The sequence below is a fragment of the Salminus brasiliensis genome, chromosome 11 (genome assembly GCF_030463535.1).
Source record: "Salminus brasiliensis chromosome 11, fSalBra1.hap2, whole genome shotgun sequence".
NCBI classification, from domain to species: domain Eukaryota; kingdom Metazoa; phylum Chordata; class Actinopteri; order Characiformes; family Bryconidae; genus Salminus; species Salminus brasiliensis.
The window spans coordinates 35071604-35096140 of NC_132888.1; the positions used below are offsets into that span (position 1 = coordinate 35071604).

The 24537-nt window shown below is 42.2% G+C and overlaps 1 protein-coding gene across 2 annotated transcripts in view; it reads right to left on the minus strand.

The window, feature by feature from the left end:
• Nucleotides 1-22174, minus strand: part of dpf1 (double PHD fingers 1) — a 67975-nt gene extending 45801 nt beyond the window's left edge. Inside the window, exons 1-3 of one of the 2 annotated variants that reach the window (XM_072690725.1) lie at nucleotides 22053-22174; nucleotides 6076-6105; nucleotides 456-616 (exon numbers count right to left, since the gene is read on the minus strand). In XM_072690725.1, the coding sequence (XP_072546826.1) occupies nucleotides 456-616; nucleotides 6076-6105; nucleotides 22053-22174 (313 nt within the window). Of the gene's footprint in view, nucleotides 1-455; nucleotides 617-6075; nucleotides 6106-21582; nucleotides 21601-22052 lie in introns of those variants that run through there. The other variant, XM_072690726.1, reaches the window with a different exon arrangement.
• Between the last annotated feature and the right edge of the window lie 2363 nt (nucleotides 22175-24537).

Here is a 24537-nt window from a genome sequence, read left to right on the forward strand (position 1 = left end):
TGGGAATAAATAGCTCGTGGTGAAGTAAATAGGCCCACTCGCCATGATCTCCATATTATTTCAGAAAGAAGCTGCAGAACATTACTGCAATAAATCGTCTTTCTGTGCCAAACACTGGACGTCAGTTAGCGTGAGCTGGAGCGGGCCCAAACATTTAGGTTGCGGGCAGAAGCAGGACAAATGATGCCGTTTCCCTGCGGGAGTGGGCAGACCTCTACAGTAGAGACTCATTAACTGAAAACCAATGCAGTGAAACTAGATAAACACTGGCATCAATAAGCAATATACTGTCCGACTTCCACTTATCTCTTCTGCTATTGGAGGATCCTGTTAGTTATCTGGCTTTTCTGGGGAACTTTTTCCTGGCCCTTGAAGCTTCCCTGGCCAATCTGTATGCTGGGGCATATCTCCTCCTTAAGTCTTTCCTCTCAACATACACACAGTACGGTTCCCACCTGGGCCTCGGTGGGTCTTCTCCATCCATATGTAGCAGTTACTCTGTGCCACGCCTGTCTGCGAGTCCAGAAAAGGCAGACGCATGGAGCGCTCGGCACACAGGCGGGCGTTGTAGCTCCGGCAGTGTTCAATCGCCTCACGATAGAACTCCTCGCCCAGACTGGAGACACACACACACACACAAGGAGTTTTGCATCAGATTCAGAGACAGTTTAAAGTTTTAATTGCATTTTATTGTAATGAAAAGAAATTTTGGGTTTGATCCACACTCAGACTATAAGAAGAACTGGAGCAGAGCTGGCCATAGGCACTGAAGGCTAACATAGCTATCAAGTAGCATAACCTCAAACAGAGACACTGTTTCACACATTCATGGGTATAAGAACAATTAGTAGCATGTATACGTTTGGGCACCCAGGGTCAATTTTCTATTACTGTGTATAGTGATCTTCACAAGACAGAAAGTTCAACACAACTATGTTGTCAACATTTTATGCAAAATTTGTGTGTTCATTTTGTTCCAAAAGTGGACAAAAAGTAAAATGGACCATACAAAAGTTTGGGCACCTCAAGAGATCTGAGCGCTCAGATAGGGGGTTTAGTTGTTTTGCTCACAATCACAGATAGGAAAAAAACAATCAGCAGCCATGCGCTCCTCTAAGCAGCTGCCGAGCACTCTGAACATTAAAATAACTGATGCTCACAAAGCAGGAGAAGAGTTTAGAAAGTTTATTTAAGGTTGCTGTCTTCTGTTAACAGGAACAGGTGGGCATCATGTTCAGGTCTGGAAGACCAAGACAAAAAGTCTGGAGAGAACTGCTAAATTTCTCTCCAAAATCGGAAGCAGCTAAAGATGATAAGAGGCTTGAAGTCTTGATGTAAACTCCTGACTTAAACGCCATCGCTCAGCTATTCACAAGAACAGACACTTTTGACCAGGACTGCCTAGACTTTTGTAAGCCACTGAATATGAGCCACCTGCCTATTTTTTAAAATATTTAGTTTAAACAAATAAACAAACATTTGATCCTTTTAAAAATTATATCATATGGCATCACAAAGAGTTCCACTAATGTTACAATGCTCCAGTAATGTTAAAAACACCTATTGGGTACTTTTAAGACTATACAGTTACACTGTCCAAAAGTTTTTTGCTTGATTAAATGGATCTCTATAATATATTACATATTTTACATTGTTTTCTTTTCATAAATGTTTGAGGTTACTAAAATGCAATGTTTCTAAACAGGACATTCCTTAAAGGTTTATAGTGCTACAAGTCTAAGGACCCTTTCCCAGTACTGTATTGTCCCCTTTTTTGCTAAATGGGCTTCCTCAGAGCTTCTTTGGTAAAAGCGATGGTTCTACATAGTGAACATTAAAAGAACCATATGAATACATAAATGGCTCTTTGTCTGGTCACATGTTCCAAGTCAAAGGACCCTTATCACCAAAATACAGAACCCGTTTTGCTAAGAGTGCAGCTTTAAAGCGAACTCTGCTCCCTTCTTCTTCTTCTTCTTCTTAAGGAAAGATGAAATTGTGTTGAAATTGCATTTCTTTCTCTGCTGAGAATCTTTAGACCTGAACCACGTGAGTTATTGAGAATTAGCTTAGAACAATATGAATCTTAAATAGGCTTTGATAGTTTTGCGAGATATAGTCAAAAGACTAGTCACTGGCAACATTTCACAATCTTACACATAGTGGCATTTTGAATTTAAGGCTGTTAAAAGTTTGCATGATGCTCACTGATAGGTACAAAGGCAAGTATTTCCCACAATCCATTCAATACGATACACAAGCCAAGTAGAATCTATTAAATCTATTAAAGAATCTATTAAAAATCTATTAAAAATCTATGAAAACAAGTCTTTGAAGAAACTTTAAAACAATTTAGTAAACTTATATTGGATAAATGTCATAAATTTAAAAGTGAAAACTGGAACTACATTATCATCCACATGACGTCCGGCCTCGAAGTAATAGCCCTCTTTCAAACAAATCCACATGTGGTGTTTTGTACATCAACATGTTTGTCATTTGTTAGCATTGCTAAAGCTGCAAAACAATAAGAATATTGATAAAGCTACAAAAGTAAAGCAGTCTTTTTGTATAGAATAACACACACTAATATTAGCTTTAAACTATTAAAGTACTAAAGGCTCAAAACCACCATCAATTTGACTGTGCCAGTCTAAGTCTGGTGTTTGTTAGCAATGTTAGCCTAGAATATCCCATTCTGAGATAAAGAAGCAAATTTTCACAAACTTATGTTTTGACTGATTAAATAGATCTACAGTAGGTAATAAATTGTGTTTAATATATTTTTCAACAAGCTATTTTTGGCAAAGTTTATATGTATTAGCTTGTCGTAGGCTGTACATAAAGAAGTCCAAAGGTACTTGGTACCAGTTCCATGTCCAGCCATGAGCAAATAGTCATAATTTTAAACTGAAAAACTTTGGCTTTCTAGATTTCAATACCTTTGGTATGTCTTTTTGCTTTTACAGTTTTCAGGCTAGAACCACCAAGCTTGTTGTGCACAGTGAGGCTGCAGTGGAATGTTATTCAATTAGTTTCCATATTTCATGACATCACTCTAACCATCCATGGACAACCAGTCATTCTGCTACTAAACAAACTCTCAGGAAATCTGGTGTGTCGTTTAAGGCCATTTAAGCCTTTTCCATTTGTTTTTCACCACTGACTTTAAACAGCAGCATCTTACAAGAGTATTCCAAGTTTTTTACTATTAAGCCTTAATAAATTGTACATTTTATGGTCTGGTGGCATGAACTTGAAAACGTAACATCAGCACACTTTATTGTCTGGATAAGGTGGGGAGCTCACATGTAAAAGAAAATGCCCAGTCAACGTTTTCATTTTCTCCACTGGAGAGTACGAGGAGGGGGAGAAAAGATGCTGAGGTACATACTGTAAACACTGGGATTTTTATTGCAGGGTCTGCAAATAGAGAACCCTCTGTCTGCAAACTGAGTTCTGAATTTACTTACCTGTGTATTTTTTAGGGCCCATATCATATAACAAAACTATGGCTTTTTAAATAAAAGGGTTTGTTGTAAAATGCATTCACTCTGCAGTCCATCTAAGGAAACTAAGCTGCAGTGTTGTTGTGAAATACAATAGTAATTGTAGCATATGCAAAAATGGCAAAAATGGCCCTACATTGTACAAAAAACAAAACAATAAAAAAATAAAAACAAATAAAACAGTCTGTGAAAAAAGAAAAATGTACTGGCAAAGAATTACTAGTCACTTTTTCATAAATAAACACATTTTCTGCTAAATAACAGTATTTTATGTGTTTATATGGAATAAATAATAATTGATACTGTTAATAAAAATCTGCAATAATAAAAATTACAATGTTTTGATTAATGTATTAAGCTCATCTTCATTCTTTTGTGGTATGAATGAGATAAATAAATGTATATATTCCGCATGAATTTTGTCTTCCTGAGTTCCTGGACTTTGCGATTTTAATTCTATAATGAAAAATTGTTTCTAAATATTTTATTTCAACCATGATGGTGCAGGGGGCACTGATAAAGTTAAACATTTTTTAGTATCAAATTATTTCTCTGATTCAATTTTATTGATACAATATTAACATTTCTAAGTAAATTTAGCTAATGCTAACATGAAATAAATTTGGTAGAATCAAATTTCATCAAGTAAATGCCAAAACAGAAGAAGTTTACATTGCTAACTCAGGGGTTAAGCTAGCTAACTTTACAGCTAGTTTTAAAATATTAAAATTTAGGATATATTTAATATTTGATAGTTGATATTTTGCCTCTACTAATGCATTCCATGTGTCACTGACTGCCACACAACTCCAAAGCATAATAGATCACCCCATTCCTAACAGTCGGCAAGGGCCTCTTTTCAACAAATGCTACTTCTTGCCACAATGCATTTTGTTGTTTTGCATACTTTAGAAATTGATGCTTGTAATGAGGTCACAGGAAATTCCTTCTGTGGTGGTTAAACCCTCCTGCAGGTTCTTTACTGCCATACCAGGATTTTGCTTTGCCTTTGAGGTCAGAATATGAGCAGTTCTATCTGAGATTGTTCTTGCCTTGACTTCCGCAGTTCCCCTTAACTGCCAATTTTTTAACGATGGTTCAGATATTTGCAAACAGCTGTATATTTTGAAGTGCCAATGATCATTTCAGGTGTCTAAGGGTTATCATGACCTAGATATTAGATTTTCCTGATATCTGCATTATTTTGACAAATGCTAAGACTGACAATAGTTTTCTGATCAGAAGAAACCATATAAAACCATGGAATAGATGGCTTTTGATAAACTGCAAACTGTGCGATATCACACGGAGCTTTGGTAATATATCACAGCTCGCTGTAAAGCAATAAGAAGCTCTACTAAGGCTGGCACCAGCAAAAAAACGAAGCCAAATTGCATCATGCACCAGTGAATACATTGCTAAACCAAGTCCTGGGACGAAAGCTGACACTGGCTCGAGGTGATGCTGATGATGTAACTGTGAACGCATTGGACACCATGATTGGTGAACTGACCCATTTTTGCCAGCGGGGCATTAGAGGACAGCCTTCGGGCTGAGTGCTGACTCCACTTAACTTAAACATCCAACACAGCTCTAGCCCAGCCAGTTGCAGGAAGTGTAAACAATTTTTATGAGCTTAAAACTTTCTTTCTCCACCTGTTTCAACTTTATCGCTTGCTTGATCAATTCAACTTCAAAGTTCAAGGCCTCTAGCTTTCAAAAATTCCGTCGACAGGTTACAGTGGTGCACTCCCGAAAAGAAAAACCAAAGTGAGCTATCAGGAAATCTTATCCTCCAAGCACTCTGTGGCTGCTGGCACGCTTTGATCTGTAGAAAACCCTGAAACTCATTATGTGCTGCCTTTACCGTTCGATTGTTTCGACCTACCTGCCTTTAGCACCAAGCTATGGCTTATACAACACCTTTTCAACTAAATGCTGCCACTAAAATGAAACGACTGCGTCAAAGCTAATAGAAGAAGAAGAACACGCTCAACACAAACAGGAATTCCTTACAGGACTTCATTATTTTCTGTTAAGAGATCACCTAGGCTTAGCGGGATGCAAAATATGTACTATCCACTTTCAGGCCTGATTGTTCTTTTACTCTACAAAACCGAATCATCAGTGTCAGGGGTGTCATTAGACCCAATTTACTGGGCTGAGGAGAAGTACAGGACACGACATGCAAATTCATTACGGGAACTACATTTTCTTTAATGCCCCAGTATCTTTCCAAAAGCTAAAAAGCTTAGCTTTTAATATATATATATATATATATATATATATATATATATATATATATATATATACAGTTAGCAGTTATGCTAGCTAGTAAAAGGTGCACTGACAAGCTTGCAAAATGAGCATGGTGGTATAACAGTAATATTACTATTATTACACAGTACAAGTATTCTAAAAAACACCCCATATCAGTATGATTACATTTTATATAAATTAATATGAATGTCTTCCCTGTGGACTGGATGTGCTGGACATTCTAGAGTGAGGTGGCTTCTCAGATCGTACAGCAGTGGAAATGAGGAAGATTAGATCATAAGCATACCTGTTCTTTATGACAGTGCCACTCGATTGCCTGGAAAGAGAAAGAGAGAGAGAAATTCTGTTGAGGAAACCCTGACGTTATGGAACAACTTTTCAGGCCGGTTATAGACAATATTAACTACGTTACACTGCAATACATCAGACTCTGTGATTACATCACTAACAGGGATTCACCAAAATTAGACGTTTACACCTGAAGTTTACACTTGAATCAGACTATAAAAATCATATGTACTGTTTCTACCCTGTCATATTGCACCTCCAGACCTCATTTTCTCAGCATTAGGAAGGTTAGTTTAGGGTGATCCAATACAGTTAGACGCAGCATATATGCACTTTCATATTTGAAGAATGACAGATAGCCTGATCGCAAACCACTATAGGTCTGATCCACCAAAAAAAGCAGAAAACACAGTCACATGTACGCTGATATCAGCCATAGCCACAGGTTTTGAGTTTATTTTATGTTAACTGCTTGTAGTTGTTATCATTTAAGTATTAAAATGAAGAATTTCACAGTAATACAAGATTATTTTTATTTTTATCTTGAAGATTTTTTTTTTATTTTTAGTAGATTTGTATATATAATTACATAAAAGTTGTCTCTAATAAAATAAAACATTTAGTTGAAGTTACAATAAGTGAAAGAATTCTCTACGGGAAACAAAAGTGAATTCATTCACATATTGTGGAAAAACAACATTTTAAAAACAGCACATTTACTGTTTTTTGCAATATGTTCAATTCAGTAAATGAACTGATTATGACTAGAACATGCAGAACATGCAGAAATGTGTTCTCTGTAGAGGATGTGAACTAATATCCATTTAAAAACACACCCAAACGTTTGCATAAGCACCGCAGACAAAATACCAGCCACCTTGCGTGTTTAAGGTGGTGGACACTTTAGGCTCCTGCAGATGGGGCTGCACAGGGACGATGGGGCTATAAATACCTGTGGGGTGTGAGACGGGATTCATAGATTGAGAAGAGGTGGGGCAGTGCAGTAAACGTCTCGTTAGATGTGTGGAAAATGGGTCGCAAAGCAGATGTAAATGACTGGCAAACGAAGCGTACGGTCATACGGGTCTACCAGCAGTGGCAAAAATCCCAGTCTACAGGAAATTCTCCTCATTCTTGAGCAGAAGTGAGCAAAGGCCTCTTGCATGCTGCTCTGCTCCATATGTTCATTGTGTGAAGGACCTACATTGACTTCTAGAAGAAGTTCTTGCCTGGAAAACCGCTGTGAAACATGCCTGTGGTCACTGTCTGTCCGTTTCGTGAATTTTCTGTAGACTGGGATTTCTGCCACTGCTGGTAGACCCGTATGACCGTAAGCTTCCATACACCTGCAGATTCAGCAACTAACTTTTTGCGACCCATTTTCCACACATCCAACAAAACACTTACTGCACTGTCCCACCCTTTCTCAATCTATGAATTCCATAAAAAAAACTGCAGGTATTTATAGCACGATCAGTCACATTTGTCTAGGAAGTCCTGTATAACCCTGGGGAATCCTGGCTGGTGAGTAATTGTGCACCAACCTGGATGTAACCCCTTATACATCCAAGTATTTTTGTGTGTAATTTCTCTGTGTGTAATGCTTAATGGAAATTATGGAATAGAATTGCTGACAAAATTTGCACACAAAATGTGTATGTTTGGTTAAGGTGAAAATAAATCTTATCCATACAAATTGCAATAATTATGATGGACATTCACTGAGCAGTTCCGCTAGCCATGTTGTATGTTCTGCCTCCATGCTCTTACAATGCAAAATACTTGAGATTTTTATTTCATTTGACGTTATTCAGTAATTATGTCGCGGAAGGCTTACGTATAAAGGCCGCCTTATGAATGCTTCTCTTCAGCCCAATGTTACCAAGATCTCTCAGTAAACCCACTCCACGTTTCTCAGAAGTGGCTTCACAGATGTGGCCTTGAATTTGTTTTGTACAGAGTTTATGTATACATTCCCTTATTTTCACCGTTTATTATTTTTATTTCAGATATTTGCTTCAATTTAATCAAACCGCTGGATGGAAACCTGGCTAATGTCTTATGAAACCCTTGTGACCCTTTTTTGGGAGATGCTGGTTTACGATCTAACACCATTGTCTGAACAACATGCACCTACACTTTACATTATTGGGCATACATTTAGGAATATGCTTCTCCCATAAAGGTGCTATTTTGGAGATACAGCGATATACTGTATTTGATGTTTTGCAGGCGATTTGGCGTACTGGAGAGGAGAGCAAGGCTGCTGGTAATAGAGGGAAAATCAATAAGAGAAAGCAGAAGCCCGGAGCAAAAAAAAACAAAAAAAAAAACAGCCAGAGTTTAACTTGCTGTTTGTGGCAAAGAGGGCATGAGCAGACCCCACTGGGAGAAGAGTGCATGCTGGCGTATTTAGCATGTGGAAGCATTTCTCCCTCTTTTTATTTATGAGCGTGCTCCGAGTGGAGAAGGCGAAAGAGCAGTAGGAATGTTGCACATGTTCATAGGTTCTTTTTGCCGTAGACCGGCAGTGCGTAATCTTGCGATGTGGTTAAACAGCTTGCCCGAATCACTTACCCAACAGAGAAACTGGTTTGGCACGGCACAGTGCAATTCACCCCCTTCAAATCAGTATAGGGCTCCTCTAAGCCTGGACAGTCTATTGGGAATACTGTGAGATTTTCCGGTGGCATGGCCTGGATAGTTATTCAATTTTTCCCCCCCTTTAATGGTGCTTGACCATAATGGAGTCAAGTGTTAGAGGAACTGTTTGGCAAAAAAAATTAAATTAAATATGAATGGGATAGAATGGGAGATGCTAGGATAACGTTGTTAACAAAAACTGGACTTCTCATGTAACTACACACCCAAAAACCCCAAATCTGCTCAAAAACACTGTAATTCCACAGCAGTTTAAAATCAGACTAGTATCCAGACAGCATGTTGGTCGTGGCCCAGTTCAGGCCCACTCTAACCCGTTCATCCTGCCCACGTTGTGCTGCGGAATAACGGTGATGACTTTGGCCTAGGGTTCAAATGGCATTTGGGCCGCAACACCCTTGCAGTAACTGCCTTGTAACTGCCTTAATCCAGCCATCTCTGGAATCGTCGGCTATCTGGGAGAGCAACCAAGCAGGGCGTTATGTGGAAGAGCCTGCAGTTTCAATTTTAGCTTAAATGTTTAGATTAGTCTATCCATCCTGCATCACTAAACCATGTTCCTATTTGTTTACATACTTTTCTGGGTGACAGGCTAAGTCCAGTGTTTGCCATTAACGTTAACCTAGCACCTCTCCTTGTAAAGTAAACATAGACCAGATGGCAAACTTGATGCCTTGACTATTAAACTGCGGTAAACTGAGGTAAATAATAAATTCCAATAATAAGAGATGCACCGATTCCACTTGTTCTTTTCCGATACCAGCACCGATACTCTGACTTAAATACTGGACACATATTTCAGAGTAAAGTGGAAACCTCTTGGTCAGCTAGGCTATGGCATCACGATTTGTGTTTATAGAATTGACAAGAAAAGGACATACAGCGGAAAAACAGACGCCTCAGATAGACCACCTCAGCTTGAGAGCAGCAACTCCTTGGCCTCCTGCACTCACTCATTAGCTATCTGTCAAATCTAGCTAGCGCAGTACTGTAGGCTGTTTCCGTCTGACAGGGAATATCAAAACAAGCCACCATTGAGGGGGGATGATCTCCGCTGTTGATTTCAACAGCTCTCATTAACAGGGGTACAGAAATAGCCATTGGTTGCATTCCTTGGAGACCTACTAGCCCACAATGGTGCCGTCGCAGTTAATGGATGGGTATCATCTGTACTGTTTAAAATGTATGTTTTTTTTCTGAATAAATAATAATGTTGTAATAAATGAAAAAAGCAAATTCCACTCCCGTTTTCTTTTTTTCTTCTTTTTTTTTTTTTGTGTGGAGGTCCTCAACACCATACTCCCACCCACCCCATACTAGACGAAATGCATTTGTGCTAGTACTGAGTATCAGTCAGCATTCAATAAAAGGCCGGTCATTAGAATTAGACTATGTCAACCACACGTCTTAAAAAATAGAGTGTGTGGCCACACTCATTCAAAGCTGAAGAAACGAGGGAGGAAAAAAGGGCTCAGGTACAAAGCTGCTGGTCCTGAGGTTTTTGTCTCCAGCCCCGACTCGTATTCCTCGTTCCTGAGGTCCCCAGTCAGAAGTCAAACCCCTCCCTCCGCTTCCCTACTTGTCGTTCCTGGAGCTCTCTGAATAGCTCAGCCCTTCAATAATAAGTTGACAGCTGTAGAAAATGGCCGCTCTCGATCCGGTTGCTTCTGCACACAATCTCATTACGCTATGCTGCGCCTGTGTGCCCTTGAAAGCTCGGTAAAGTGTTTTTGCTGGAGGATGCCGGGGAACTGACTGTATGAGAAAACGCAGCAAAAATAGGCCACGATAGCTAGAAGCGGCAGCAGCCTCATCAGGCGACACACTCCGCGATACCTGATGAATGCTGTTTGCCTGCCTGGACTGCGAACACCCTCTCCAGAATTAAAGTGCTAGCTTGGACACAGCTTTCCTCTTAGCTGGAATGCAGACGATCGCTAAAGACCGATGTTTCCGTGCACCTTTGCTTTGGATAATGGACAACAGGGCTTCAGTACCTCCGTCCATTTCTATACGTAAAAGTGGCATACATCATTAAGAAGGTCTAGAAGTCCACATTCTGTCCTCACCAGAGTAATTTAGGTATATAACTAAGCTAACAGGCTCTGAAGGAACAGCAAACAGCTGCAGTTAATCCAGAAATGCAAAAAAATGTACCACTGTTAGCTTGATGCCAACATTGCAGGAACATTCCTATTACCTGGATGTGCATTTTTGAAGCAAATTACAAGAGTCCGGTATTACAATGCTCTGTAATGGCCAGCTAGGATGGCTCATGCTCATGATTTAGCGTGCATATCTGGTCTTTTAGTGCAACGCCAGCTGTCCTACGCATTGTGTATTACATTGCAAACTGGCTAGGACTTGCCTTGCTCTCAAACCAGCCTCAATTCTCAATTCTTCAAAACATTCCTTTGAGATTCTGGAATTCCCCCAGAATTCCTGCAGGATTCAGATCTGGAGACTGGGAAGGCCACTGAAGAACACCGAACAGGTTCATAAAGCCAGTTTAAGGCACCTGCTGGAGGTAGTAGCTGTTAGAAGAGGGGTAAATTGTGGTTCTGAAGGGATGGATGCACATGGTCAACAACGATTCTCAAATAGGCCGTAGCATTCAAGCCATGATTGATGGGTATTAGCAGGCCAAAGCAGGCCAAGAAAACATTCCCCACACCATTCCATCACCTCCACCAGCCTGGACTGTGGACACAAGGCAGGCTGGGTCCAGGGATTCATGCTGCTGCCCCATGACTGGCTGGACTGGCTGGATTGGACACCAAAAAATAATGGAAATGCATTTTTTTTTTGCCAACTATCACAAGTGCTTCCTAGAGTAATCTGCTTTGAACAGGATGGCTCATAAAGGCCTGGGGATCCTGACAACAACAACAAAAAAATACAACAACAGACAAACAACTTTAAAAAGGTAAAAGGTCGACGCAGATTTTTGTCAGCAGCGGGTGACACAGACCGAATCAGCAAGCATCTTCAGCAATTACTCCTGTGCTTTGATTACATCTGAGTTCATTACAGCTCGCGATTCAAAGTCGCAGCGCAGTGGCATGCGCCGGTGTGCCGCTGCACTGGCAGCATGTTGAGTCGGCTTGGTGCAAAGAAAAAGGCTCCGAATGCTAAATTCGCTGCTCTCGTTGACTTGCAGAGCTATTTTAGGCCATGTCTGCATCCTTTGGGGGGGGTTCATTCTCAACGGCTCAAATCACGTATGTATCACAAAGTGCAACAGCAGCACGATCATCCCGGCTTGCGTTTAAGGCGCGAGCGTGAGAACAACAGGCCTGACGAGACAAAGGAATAAACAAAGGGGGCCTGAAGGATGGGGGTGCCTTTTTTTGCCCAATTCTTTAAAAAAAAAAAAAAAAAAAAAAAGGAGAAAGAAAGAAGGAAAGGGAAGAAAAAAAAACACTGTCTCGACACAAGGCAAACCGAGAGGGATGATTGGGTAAAATCAAAAGCAGAGAGAAACGAGTAGCAAATAGCTAGGAGCATCTGAGCCCCAGTGCCAGGCAGAGGCAGAGGTATGACCCTCAAAGGCAGCAACTCCCTAAAACACACACACACAAAGGACCCCTCTCCTCTAACCTATTTTAATCTGGGCCAGTAAAGAGGATGATGGGATTGCATCGTCCAAAAATGGCCAACACTATGACCCCCAAAACCACAGCTTGCAACATACTGACCGCGTCGCCCCAACGCCTCACCAGCAACGCTCCAATTAGTCCAAATTAACAGAGTTTCCCCCTTAACAGAATTAGAGGGCTCCCTCTAGAGGAGATGGTTTGTCAGTAGAGGAGGCAAAACTGCTCTGAGGCCTGTCTGAAACTGGAGAGGACAATACAATCCATGTTAACATGCAAAAAGCATCGTCATTGCAGATAATAACACGTATACATTTATATACACGACATGGACAAAAGTATTGGGACACCCGCTCTCATTCATTGATTCTCCCGAAATCAAGGGTATTAAAAAAAGGAGTTGCTTTTGTTGGAGTAGCTGTCTCCACTGACCAGGGAAGACTTGCCACATTTATCGACAAGAGCGTTAGTGAGGTGAGGATGTTGGACGATCACCAGCCCACCTAATCCCATACTCCCCAGTTCCCCTGCTCCACAGCTCAATGCTGGGGGGCTTTATACCCGTCTAGCCCACGTCTACGTTAGGCATGGTGCCAATAGGTTCGTGTTTATCTGCTCCAGAGAGTCCTACTCTATTGCCAATACTTCTCTACAGGGAGCAGACAAGCTGTGTGTGTGCATTTGCACAACTGTGCCCAGCAATGAGAAAGGGTGTCCACAAGAATCTGGACATATATATAGTTGAGGTTGTGGTCAGACATTTACATCACTGCTGTCCAATCAAAAACATGTGTCTTCTTTTTTTGTCCAGCATTTTGTCCATTTGTCTAACTATAATATATAAATAATAAATAATAATTATAATAATATAAATAATATATATATATATATATATATATATATATACTTTTTTTACAGAGGTAAAAAAATACACAATATGTCCAAATGTTTGTGGACACCTCTTCTAATGAATGCATTCAGCTACAGATGAGCTTGTCTAGCCCCGGTAGACGTATTGCCAATGGAATAGGACTCTGTGGAGCAGATCAACATGAACCTAATGCCAGGTGTGGCATATATTTATATTAAACACATCATGCATTTTAAACACCAACTCTTTTGCTGCTTGATACAAAAGGAACATCTTCACTGTTGTCACTTTCAATGACTTATCTACCAGAGGCAGATTATATGCTAAATATCATTTTTTTTTCTTTTTTAATATCACAATAAATACTGCACAATTGCAATATGAGTTTTTAACAATATTGTGCAGTGATGAGTTGTTTCTGGCATAGACTTGACTTTTAAGCACAGGGCTGAGATAACAACTTTGAAAACATTGTTCCAAAAGCTTATTTTAATGTGTGTCTGGGGTCATTGTCCTGTTGATACACTCAACTGTGTTCAGGTTCTAGGGTAGTCCTCCTTCTCTATTACTGCACACCCTTTGTGCAAAATACCAGCAAAACAGCCCCAGAGGATGTTGCTGCAACCACCACCAGGCTTAACAGTTGGTACAGTGTTCTTATGGTTATGCTTCGTGTTTTTCACTAAGCGCATAGTGTGGAACAGCAGGGAATTTAGGAATTTCAGTCAGAAACCCATAGTAAAACGCACTGCTGGAATGAACATCAGGGGGGCCTTCTCAGTCACCTGAGGGGGCGGATGACAGGCTAACACTGATAATATAGGCCTGAAGTTCAAATATTTACAGAACGAGTCGGTGTAAAATTGCAACATCCAAGGTAAAAGACTTCTTCTTTTCTTCTGAATGTCTGAGATACTGGAAGGCCTTCTTTTTGAAGCCAATCACAACGCAGATCATTTGCATGCATCCGTTCTAAAGGCTAAAGATAAATAAATTAAGAGTACAAGATGTTCCACCTATAAAAATGTGTTCTTCAAGGGTTCTTTAGTAAGGGCAATGGTTCTATGTTCATGTATCTGCACTGACAGACATGTACATGACAAATCTTGGGCTTTACCCTCTAAAAATGGGTTCTCCAAGGGTTCTCTATAGAACCATGACAATGGAAATGCATGTCTCGCTAAACGGTTCTTAATATATGTGGTAAATCTCTTGCATATGGTTTAAACACATGGTTCTGTATAGCACATAAAAGGGTTCCACTGTTGTTAGGATTCAAAGAACCCTTCTACAGAACTATATAGAACCCTTTTTGCTTCGAGTGCCACACACAACTTAGACATGGCCGATGACAGGTGAGTTGACCCAGGTGTGATTGGGCAGGAATCCGGCCCCCCAGGACAAAATACATGCAAAAATGTGAAATGTGGGGCCCTTCTTAAATCCATTCTTCATTTAAGCCATGTCTGAATGATGGCTGTCTATCGGTTTGTCTGTCCGTCTGTCAGGGCATGCCAAACACTCAACGCTGCAGATGTGGAGCATCTTAGAGTTTAGGGTGTTTAATCCATCTACAGCATTAGTGAATGTCACTGGCCTGGTCTGGAGTCTTTCTGGGACTGTTTAGAGGGACGATCCCCACACACACTTAAACACACACACACACACACACACACACACACCCATCCCCCACCGCTATTGGAATTACACTATGCAATTCTCAAGCTCTCCTCCCTTTCTGTCACCCACCACCACCTCCACTTCTCCCTCCCTCTCTCCCTCACTACTCTACCAGTCAAATGATTTATCTCGTATACCGTTTTCATCTCTCTCTCTCTCTATAGATGTGCCAGAGCACTATCCCAGTATGCTGAAGATAACCAGCTTACCGGGGTGCAGAAGAAATGCATAGGCAGCTTCGCAGCGTTACATTATTTAAGCCACATCCGCCAACTTTATCACGTTACCAGAACCGATCTACTAGTAATACGTATTAGTATAAGAACTAGTCCTTTTAGTTCCTTCAGCACATACATGTCAATCACTCAGACAGCGTGACAGCATTTACTGTGGGAACGCTTTAAAATGAAGGCCTCAGCGATCGTAAATTCGTATATGTCCAGTTCCCGATTCTGATTTATTGGTGGCCATATTGGGAAGTCACCTATAGATAGTCGGAAGGCTTCTTACAGGAAATCTCAGTTCCACCTTAAATGGTGCAGCCGATACATAAAGAGCACCAAAACTGCAGTGAGGGAAAGCTAACATCAGCTTCAGGTTTTTCACTAAGCGCAGAATTAATGAGTTTCAGTCAGAAACCCACAGTAAAAACGAACTGCTGGAACGAACGCCATCTTGTTCGACACAAGCTGAGGGGATGGCTAACAGGCTAACACTGATAATATAGGCCTGAAGTTCAAATATTTACAGAATATATGTTTACTGTGGCACCCCTGTTCCCGGAACCTGCAGCAATTGGGTTGGAAGGCCCATATTGAAAGCCATGGTGCAGACCTACACAGCCCTCCACATAATGGACTCACACATACAGAAAATACAGAACCAGCAGCTGGTTTCGTCATGATGGCACTGGTGCTTTATCATCAGCGTACATGTTGTCAATATCCCAATGTGCTGAATTCTTATCTATTGCTAAAAATCCTCTAAAACATTTGGCCATTATAGTGAGTTACGGCCTCGCTTTCGCTGGCACAGCCCGCTCGCATCCATAAATCGCAGCCAGCGCTGGGACATGTTCCTGATGTCCAGCCTCGCTCTCAATCAGTGACCTGCAGCAGTACAAGCAAGACCAGCAAAGGACCCACCTCAAGCTCAACGTGTAAACACATGGAAATTACCATGCCTTCTGAGGGATGCACGTCTAACTGAACATTGCGCTTCATCCCTATTTAACATCCATTTTATACAATCATGCTCATTTTATTTTTGTCGTCCATATCCAACCCACTAGCTAGGGCTCCCCCTATCACACGATGCTACCAGTGCTTGGAGGGTAAAGGCTAGTCACATTAAGCCCCACCGCATCTTTGTGAACTGCCACTAATGCAACATCATTGGACAGCTGACAACGCTGAGTGTTGTGGGGGAGAGGGAGGGCCATCCTAGCTATACAAACAGAACATCTAACTGGCCTTGTTCTTTCTAATTGGGTCAGATGACCCTCATAATCACTTAGTGTGATGTTTGTGTTCTCCTCCAGTCATGTTAACCTTCCTAAGGATATCGCATAGGAAATATGTGGTGGCGTGTCTCTGAGAAAGCATATCCAAGCCTTGATGTGAGTCTGGAAGTATTATGTGATAGAGGTACTAGTACTAGTAGTGGGTACTGGTAAAGGATTCCCCTACTGGGGAAAGTAATATTAGAAGCTAGCCCAATTGGTTATTATTGGGTAGTTATATTACCAATCATATAAAATGTAAGGAAAGGGATCTGTAATCATTGCATGTGGCATCTTTGATATTTTAACAGTGTTTTATTGTAATAATGTAAATTTACATTACCGTCCAAGCTTAAATATACCTAAATGGTTCCAATTTCCAGTGGAAGAGACAACATGCTTAGCACATTATTTGGTTTTCCCCAATCGAAAACACTTGATTGAACTCCTGAATGGGAATCAAGTGTGTGGAAAACACAAAAATAGACAAAGTCTATATCCAAGTCCTCAGCGCTGAGAATTAAGGGTCTAGCCTATTATTTAGTATTAAAAAAAACTGCTTTGCATGTTTTTGTGTTTTCCCTAATGGAACTTGATTCAGCTCCTCAGCCAATTATCAATAAGTTTCCCAAAAGCTTTGTAGCAATAAGATTCTATTAACATCTAAACTAGTAAAGAAAAGTGTTCATTTTGAATTGAACCTCACCATTTAACACTGATCTTTATGCTAAGAGGCTTTTGGGAAAACCAGCCCAGGTGTATAATAGTAAGGAAAAATGCAAAAATATGCATCGGCTTGTTAAGTATGTGGAAACAGTCTAACAGTCTAGACTAAGGGTGCCTAATCATGGTCCTGGAGATCCCTGCAGGCCTTTATTACCTGGATCAGGAATGTGTTAGATTAGGGTTTAGGGTAGAGTCCTACACCCAAGCACATTGAATGGGTCATTGATGGGTCCTTGATGCACTTGACTCGGAAATTCAGATGTCCATGAAGGCCTTCATTAAGAGATAAACTCTGCAGGGTGGCAGATCTCCAAGACCACTACTGGACACCCCTGGCCTAGACCAATTGTTCTTCCTCCCAGGCCTAAGAAGCACATGCTTGCACCTATCTGAATAGACTTCATTAGCTAATCATCCATAAGCAACACTCCCCTTCAGTACGGAAGTATTCCTTAAGGTTTTAAGAGTGTCATGGTCATCCCACTGACCACTGTGATTTACCATTTACAGTATAGTCCACACTTGATTCTCAGTTTTCTCTCTGGTGACTCATGGGCACCTGTTTACTGGTCCCTTCGCAACATCATTCTGCCTCACAACAAGCATATTCATATTTGGCTTGTTTCACTCCACTTCAGGCCAACATTAGGCTATTTCTGGACCCTAAGAGGCCACACGCTTATGGATCCCCTCCACTGGTTTGGTCAGTGCAGAGATTATTATTTGTATTTTACATTTTTTTGCTCCTTCAGCACTTCAATATCGTCTAACGGTCTGTGAATAGAGGATCTATCCACGTGATGACAGTAAATAGACAAAGTAGAAGAGCCATAAATCTCTTCTGATGGAATGGCATTCGAGCGTCCGGCCTGGGCTGCACGTTGCCATGGGACTCTAAAACGCACTGGCTGATTCACACTGACACACACGTAGCGCACAGCACACAAAGAAGGCTATAGTGGCGAAAAACGATTTACATGTAGCGGGCAGGGCACAGCAATGCGGACCCTTCTGACAGATTCTCGCTGTTCGGCTGCTTGGAAAATAAGCACAGATGTAGAAAAAATATATCAAATATATAGACTGCGAACATGTGACACACCCAAGGACAGACACTCTTGAAAATGGACCACTATGCAGCAGATTATCCACACACTGCAAGTAATTACACACATACAATTCAGTAACAAACATCAAAAGTACTCTGGGAGCACAGATGTGTGCGTAAAACGGAGCGCAAACATGATTTCTCGCTGCTTTTATGTTGCAACTGAAGCACTAGAAGGAACATTTGTTAGATCTGTTTGTTTAAAGGCCTGCCCTGTAGGCATTCTCTGTGGAGACCAGTCTACGGTTGTGTTACAGCAGGGAAGAACCCTTTCAATCACACTGCCCCGCTCAGTTCGACGTTTTACGGCCTTCTTCAAGAGCTCAGGAGCTTAAGAGATGCTTGAGAAAAGGGTCCAAGCACTGCAAAAGCAAAAGAGGCTTCGCCAGTGTGGCACCCCAAACAAAAGGAGCCATAGAAAGTGCAGGTTTACATTATAATTGGTATTCATGCTCAAATATTTAGCATCTCCAGGGCCCATGCTAAACTGTCTAGCTATGAACTTTACATTGATTATCCTCAATCACCAGGAGCTGACACCCATCCTCTTTCTTCCTTTGCATTCAACAGCTCCCTTGGATCGTCTGATGCTCTTCCCACAAGTAGTTCCACCTGCCGGTCCACACGCCACGCTCCCGCTCCATGAGATGGCACTCAGCAGCGCGGCACATGTGACCTACTGACGGCGACTGTTCACCATGAGGTCCCTGAGCTCCAGCGCAATGACTGACAGTCAGTTAGGTAGCTTTGGAGAAATAGGTCATAGAGCTAAAAATACCTACATCTCTCTCTATCTCTCTCTCTCTCTCTCTCTTTCTCCTCGTGGTAAAGACAAAGAATACCTCTGGAAAATGAAAAAAGAGGAAGGATGGCAAGAACGGCCCACAAGCTTCAGAAACTGAAAACATGCCGCTAGTTATGCAAACATTAATAATAAAAAAAAGCTGGGGCAGAGGAAAAAGGAGACCGGCCCAGAATTAGGGCCACAGTCTCAGGCTTCAGTGCACTTGACGCTGGGCCTTCTCAAAAAAATGGCAGAGCAGCACGCGATCATATAGAATTCATTCCCCTCAAACCAGTGAGGCAAAGCGGAATAACAATCAGAGCCACCTCGGCAACCACCGCGATGCGTGGCCTGACATAGGAGGAAACGGGAAGGCTGAGCAACAACAGTAGTGCTCAGGCTATGAGAAGACAACACTTTTATGGGACTCAAACTAGCTAAACGCTCAGAATTAGAAAAGTGTGGAGTTCAGCAGACGCACAGGAAAGTGCAACGCAAGACTGGACTGTTCAAGCCGGGGAAAAGGAGGATGTGTGAAAGGAGGCAAGGGGATTAAAGGAAGACTAATCCAGTGGAAAAGGTTAAGAGATTCCCAGTCAAGTGCTGTCTGTTAACGCATCGCCAGTTATCCAGTCAGGAATTATTTCATGCAAGTCCTTCTGAAACGATGTGGTTTTTTAGACACCACACTGTCACTGGGGTGGTAGCTTGCTTGTGTTGGACCATGTTCCACTGCAGTTGCAGTGCTTTGATGGCAGAATCATCCTCAGATATGTGCTTAAAAAATGATCACCATTGGGCAGATGCTGTAGATCATTTCACTGATGTTTCATGATGTTTTAAATCCATATCCAGAGACATATTCATTGTATAAAGAAAAGGAAGAACCTATAACCTCAAATATCTGCATTTTATTCAGTTTACTGCATGCAATGCAGTCCTATTTTATACATTTTTAGAGATGTATTTATGCATCCGCATCAACAAGAGGGGGATCCTCAGGGGGTTTTAGTAAAAGCAAAGCTTCTATATAGAACCATGACAAGTCAAAGAACTATTTCAGTGCCTAAATGGATTCTCTGTCTGGTTAAATGGTTCTTAAGATACTTGAAAAACACTTGGCACTATACGCAGAATACACCCCTTTCTGCTTAGTATGTACCCCATTTTGTCCATCTTCAGCACAATTTTCAGTGCTATATATAAGCCGTTTTGCTCAGAGTGTATATGCTGAGCCTCTTCTGCCCAAGTTATTGTTCCAAAACTATACTGCATTTTAACTAGGTCCTCGGAGTACAGTCACTGAAGGTCGACATGTCAGAATAAATCAGCTAATGTGCACCCGTAACAGCCCCTTCCATTGTCCTATCTTTGGATTTTTTTGGGGGTCTTGTTTCGCATGCGAATGCATAAACAAGCTGAGACATAGCCTCCACATTAGAGCACAGGCCTGGAGGAGAATGGATGACTGAGGTGCCTGCTAGGTTCCAAAACAATGACGTGCCCTGGGTTTCACCTGCTCACACCACATCTCACAACCGTAGACTCGGACAGCGGCGGAGATGGAGATCGGCTGACTGGAGGCATTTTTCAAAGGGTTCTTTAGTAATAGCCAATGGATGCTTTGCCAGGCTGACTGGTTCTTCAAATACCTGGAAAAGGTCACGGCCATCAGAAAGGGTTCCACTATTGTTCCAAGTCAACTTCCCATCTTTTGTAGCCGAAGACGAATGCAACAGCCCATAGTCCAACTCTCCATGGAGGTATTCTCACCAGAATACCTCCCATTACAGCCCACTTAACACAGCCAGCCAGCTAAGGCGAAAGAGACAGCCCTGCACCTTGCAAGGCACGCTTCGGTTTTCTGTCAGGATCTCCATTCGGCTTTGGAAACGTGGCAGCAGCATCCTCATCATCTGCCTCACCACATCCTCGCCACCCGAAACACAAGCCACACAGAGCAGATATGAGTGAACTGTGGAAATATGGGATTATACCCTAGACTGTATACTGTAGTGTCCTCCTGCCTGCCTGCCTGCCTGCCTGCCTGTCCGGCTGCTGACAGTCCACACAAAGGAAATCTAATGGAAACTTGACTGAACGTCTGCAGCTCCATCTGTGCGCGTCCACATGCAGAAGTTCTCTTCTCTTCTCTTCTCTTCTCGCTCCACCTTAAATGCTGCAACCGCAGCATCCTTTTCTGTGGAATGGGAACATTTGGCGAGCGAGGAGGAGGCAACTCTCAGTGTTTTGGCGCCTGGGTTGTTTGGATGGCAGGAGAGAGCGAGTGGGATCGAAGCTAAGGCTAAGCCCTAATATCAACCAAAACACTTGCACTTGCACGTCTTTTGGAGGTGTTGGCTCTATTCACTTCAGGAGTAACCTGCATTCCCACAGTAGCCGGCGTTGCGTTACGCGTAACCCTACAGCCAGCCAGCATACCAATGAACGCCGTGGCTCCTCACACAATGCACACAGGTGAAATGACACCCCCCCCCCCCCCCCTCACCACCACCACCACCACCACAACCAATTCTCTCCCTCTCTCTCTCTTTCCCTCTCTCTCTCTCTCTCTCACCGTCGCCAGCGTTTCTTGCTCGAGACGCACACGACTCGAAACTCGCCGAGTCCTCGAGCAAGTTCACCGCGATCGATCGGCGGTATCGAACGACGGGACACCGGGTCACATTAAAAGCCGCTATAACATTCCAGCATATCGGCCGTACGCAAAGAAGCCTGGGGACTAATAATAATCACCCCTGCGTTTCCCAATCATAACCAGAACCATATCTGGAGAGATGCTGTGCGTGCGCTACGTTTCACGGTTTTACGCAGCATACTGGCTATTAAGCTAACGTTAAAGCACAACCTCGTAAATCCTACATCCAGCATCCAGACTTTTTTTTTTTTTTATGTCTAAAGCAATTCGGCTGTAATTCTCGTTATTCCTACAGCGCTCTCTAACCTCCGGGAGAGAGAAAAAAAAAAAACAACAAAAAAAAAAACAGCAATACTAAAAAATAAAAAATGTAGAAATGTTTTACTTACGATTTCAGAGGGTTTTGGACCGCTGTGGCCATTTTGATATAGAATGATACAATGTAAGGCTGCAGATCCCCGGTATTGTACATGAAGCGTCCTAATATACCAGCAATTTCAATTTCATTCATTCTCTGGGGCTGCGGCTGGACGCGCCAGCCAATAGGAGCGCGGCTCGCCCGTGGCGCGGCACGGGAATTGTAGTTTTTTACAGCCGGCCGTGTTCAAGCGGGGGGACGGGTCTATACTACAACGACCAGAATGTACCACGGTTTGAGTGTCCAGCAGTCCCGCCTCGAAGCCAAAACACGGACTGTAAAGTCAAGGTTGGACTGCTGAGCTCCGTCTATATATATATATATATATGTGTGTGTGTGTGTGTGTGTGTGTGTGTGTGTGTATGGATGGATTTATATAATATAAAGGTGATTTTTGCTTTAATTGAGCTTTTTAAACATGACTTTTGATTTTGATTTTATTCATCTCTCTCTCAAACACACACACACACACACATGGGCGAGAGTGGGCTGTGGTTGTGGGCTGTGTCTTTAACTTGTTGGATTCTATGGCACCACCTGGAGCAAACATCTGGAGTAGCATGAGGGGCCACTGTTCAGCTATTCAGCGTGAGAGACTGCTGAGCTCTAATTAAAGAGCCGGTCAATAGCATTAGTGTTTTGCTTTTCGGGCAAATGAATGAATAGCCGTGGTAATGTCCCTGCTGCCCGCAAGTGGCCACAGTGGCCCCACACAGCGAGCTCCACCTCTGGAGTTGTGGAGGAGCGCTTTCTGCAGGAGGCCAGTGCTTTGAGTCCAAGCTTTTCCTGACTATTTCAGATATAGTCAGGACCAACACACACACACACACACACACACACACACACACCTCTCTGAATTTAATCACACCGTCCAGACCCAGTAGTTAAAGCAGTCAGGGGTTAGTTTATTCATATTTTTTTATCCAGCAGATGGAGCCACTTGGTCTACTGCATTTTTTTTTGAAGCCCAGCTGAAAATGGGACAAGAAGCCATTTTCTATTCAATAAATATACAAGTTCTTGCTGATGGTGGGGTTTTAAACATAAGTACACAACTTTCTGCAGCGCTGCACCTTTTTTTATTTCCCCCGATGCACACAAACTCAGTTGGGAGACCTTAAAGCAGTTTTAGAAGCCACACTGTCACATTTCAGCTGGGACGGCAACTCAAGTGACCCATCGGTTCAACCCATAGGAAACTGAAAGATGCCAATAAGCGTGAAATAACAATAATAATAATGTTTACATAATTTCTGAGGCTTTTAGCCATATAAACAAATTTTTTTTTTCATTTTCATTTAAGGTATTTAGCAGAGCGACTTACAAAAGTGCTTTGCTATTTACTCAAGAAAAACCTCAGCTAGTTTGAATAGGCTATAATTCAAAGATACCTCTAAGTTTAGACTCTACTAAACACAAGTCAATAAGGTGACCATAGTACTCTGCTATTCGTCCAAGTCCTCTCAGAAGAGGAGGGTCTTCAGTCTGGGTTTGAAGACAGCGAGCGCTGGACTCGGCCGTTCGGATACCCAGGGGAAGCTCATTCCACCACTTCGGTGCAGGACAGTAAAAAGTCTGGACGCTTGTCTTCCGTGGATTTTGAGGGATGGCGGGTCGAGCCGAGCCGTACTTGAAGCTGGAAGGGCTCTTGGTGCGGATCGGCTTTTGACCATTGCCATCAAGTACGGAGGGGCTGGCTGGTCCAGTCTTGGTTTTGTAGGCCAGCTTCAGGGTGTTGAATCTGATGCAGGCAGCTACAGGAAGCCAGTGAAGAGAGAACGCAGCAGTGGAGTAACATGGCTATGAAACCCACCTAGAGAACAATCTCTCGTTCTTTAATGAAAGTGGTTTTAATATATAGTAGGGTTGAGTGTTTTAGCAAGTTTACAAAATATGACTAACTTCAATTCTTGCTAGTGGCATGAAGAACTGACCTGTTATTGATCTAGTTCCATAGGGAACCATGAAAACTCGGAAGGATGCTTCTGCATGGTCATATCAGACGGAAGGTGTTCGTTATAGAGGTTTACTGGTCCACAGTGCCGTGGCGATTGCCCCGTACCATTCTTTGGAGTCGGCATTCCCCTCTAGAATGCCCTGTGGAGGCCATTGATGCCCGAGAAATGTTCTGGAGACGCTGCAGTGAAGGTGTATTGAGAATGTACTTCTCACACACTAAATGCCTCCCAACAACATAACATTTACCCGCCATTATGAACAGAGTATGAATAGAGTTCATGTCGGGACTTTGACTAGGCCACTCCAAAAGTTTTGGATCATTGTCTTTTTGCATGACCCAACTACGTGTTAGTTTCAGCTCAATGACAGATGACCTGACATTCTCTTGAAGAACTTGCATGTAGCATGTCCAGATCCGGATGCAGTAGAGCATCCTCAACCATCACACTTCCACCACCATGCTTCACAGTTGGTATGAGCTTTGAAAAGCATTCAGC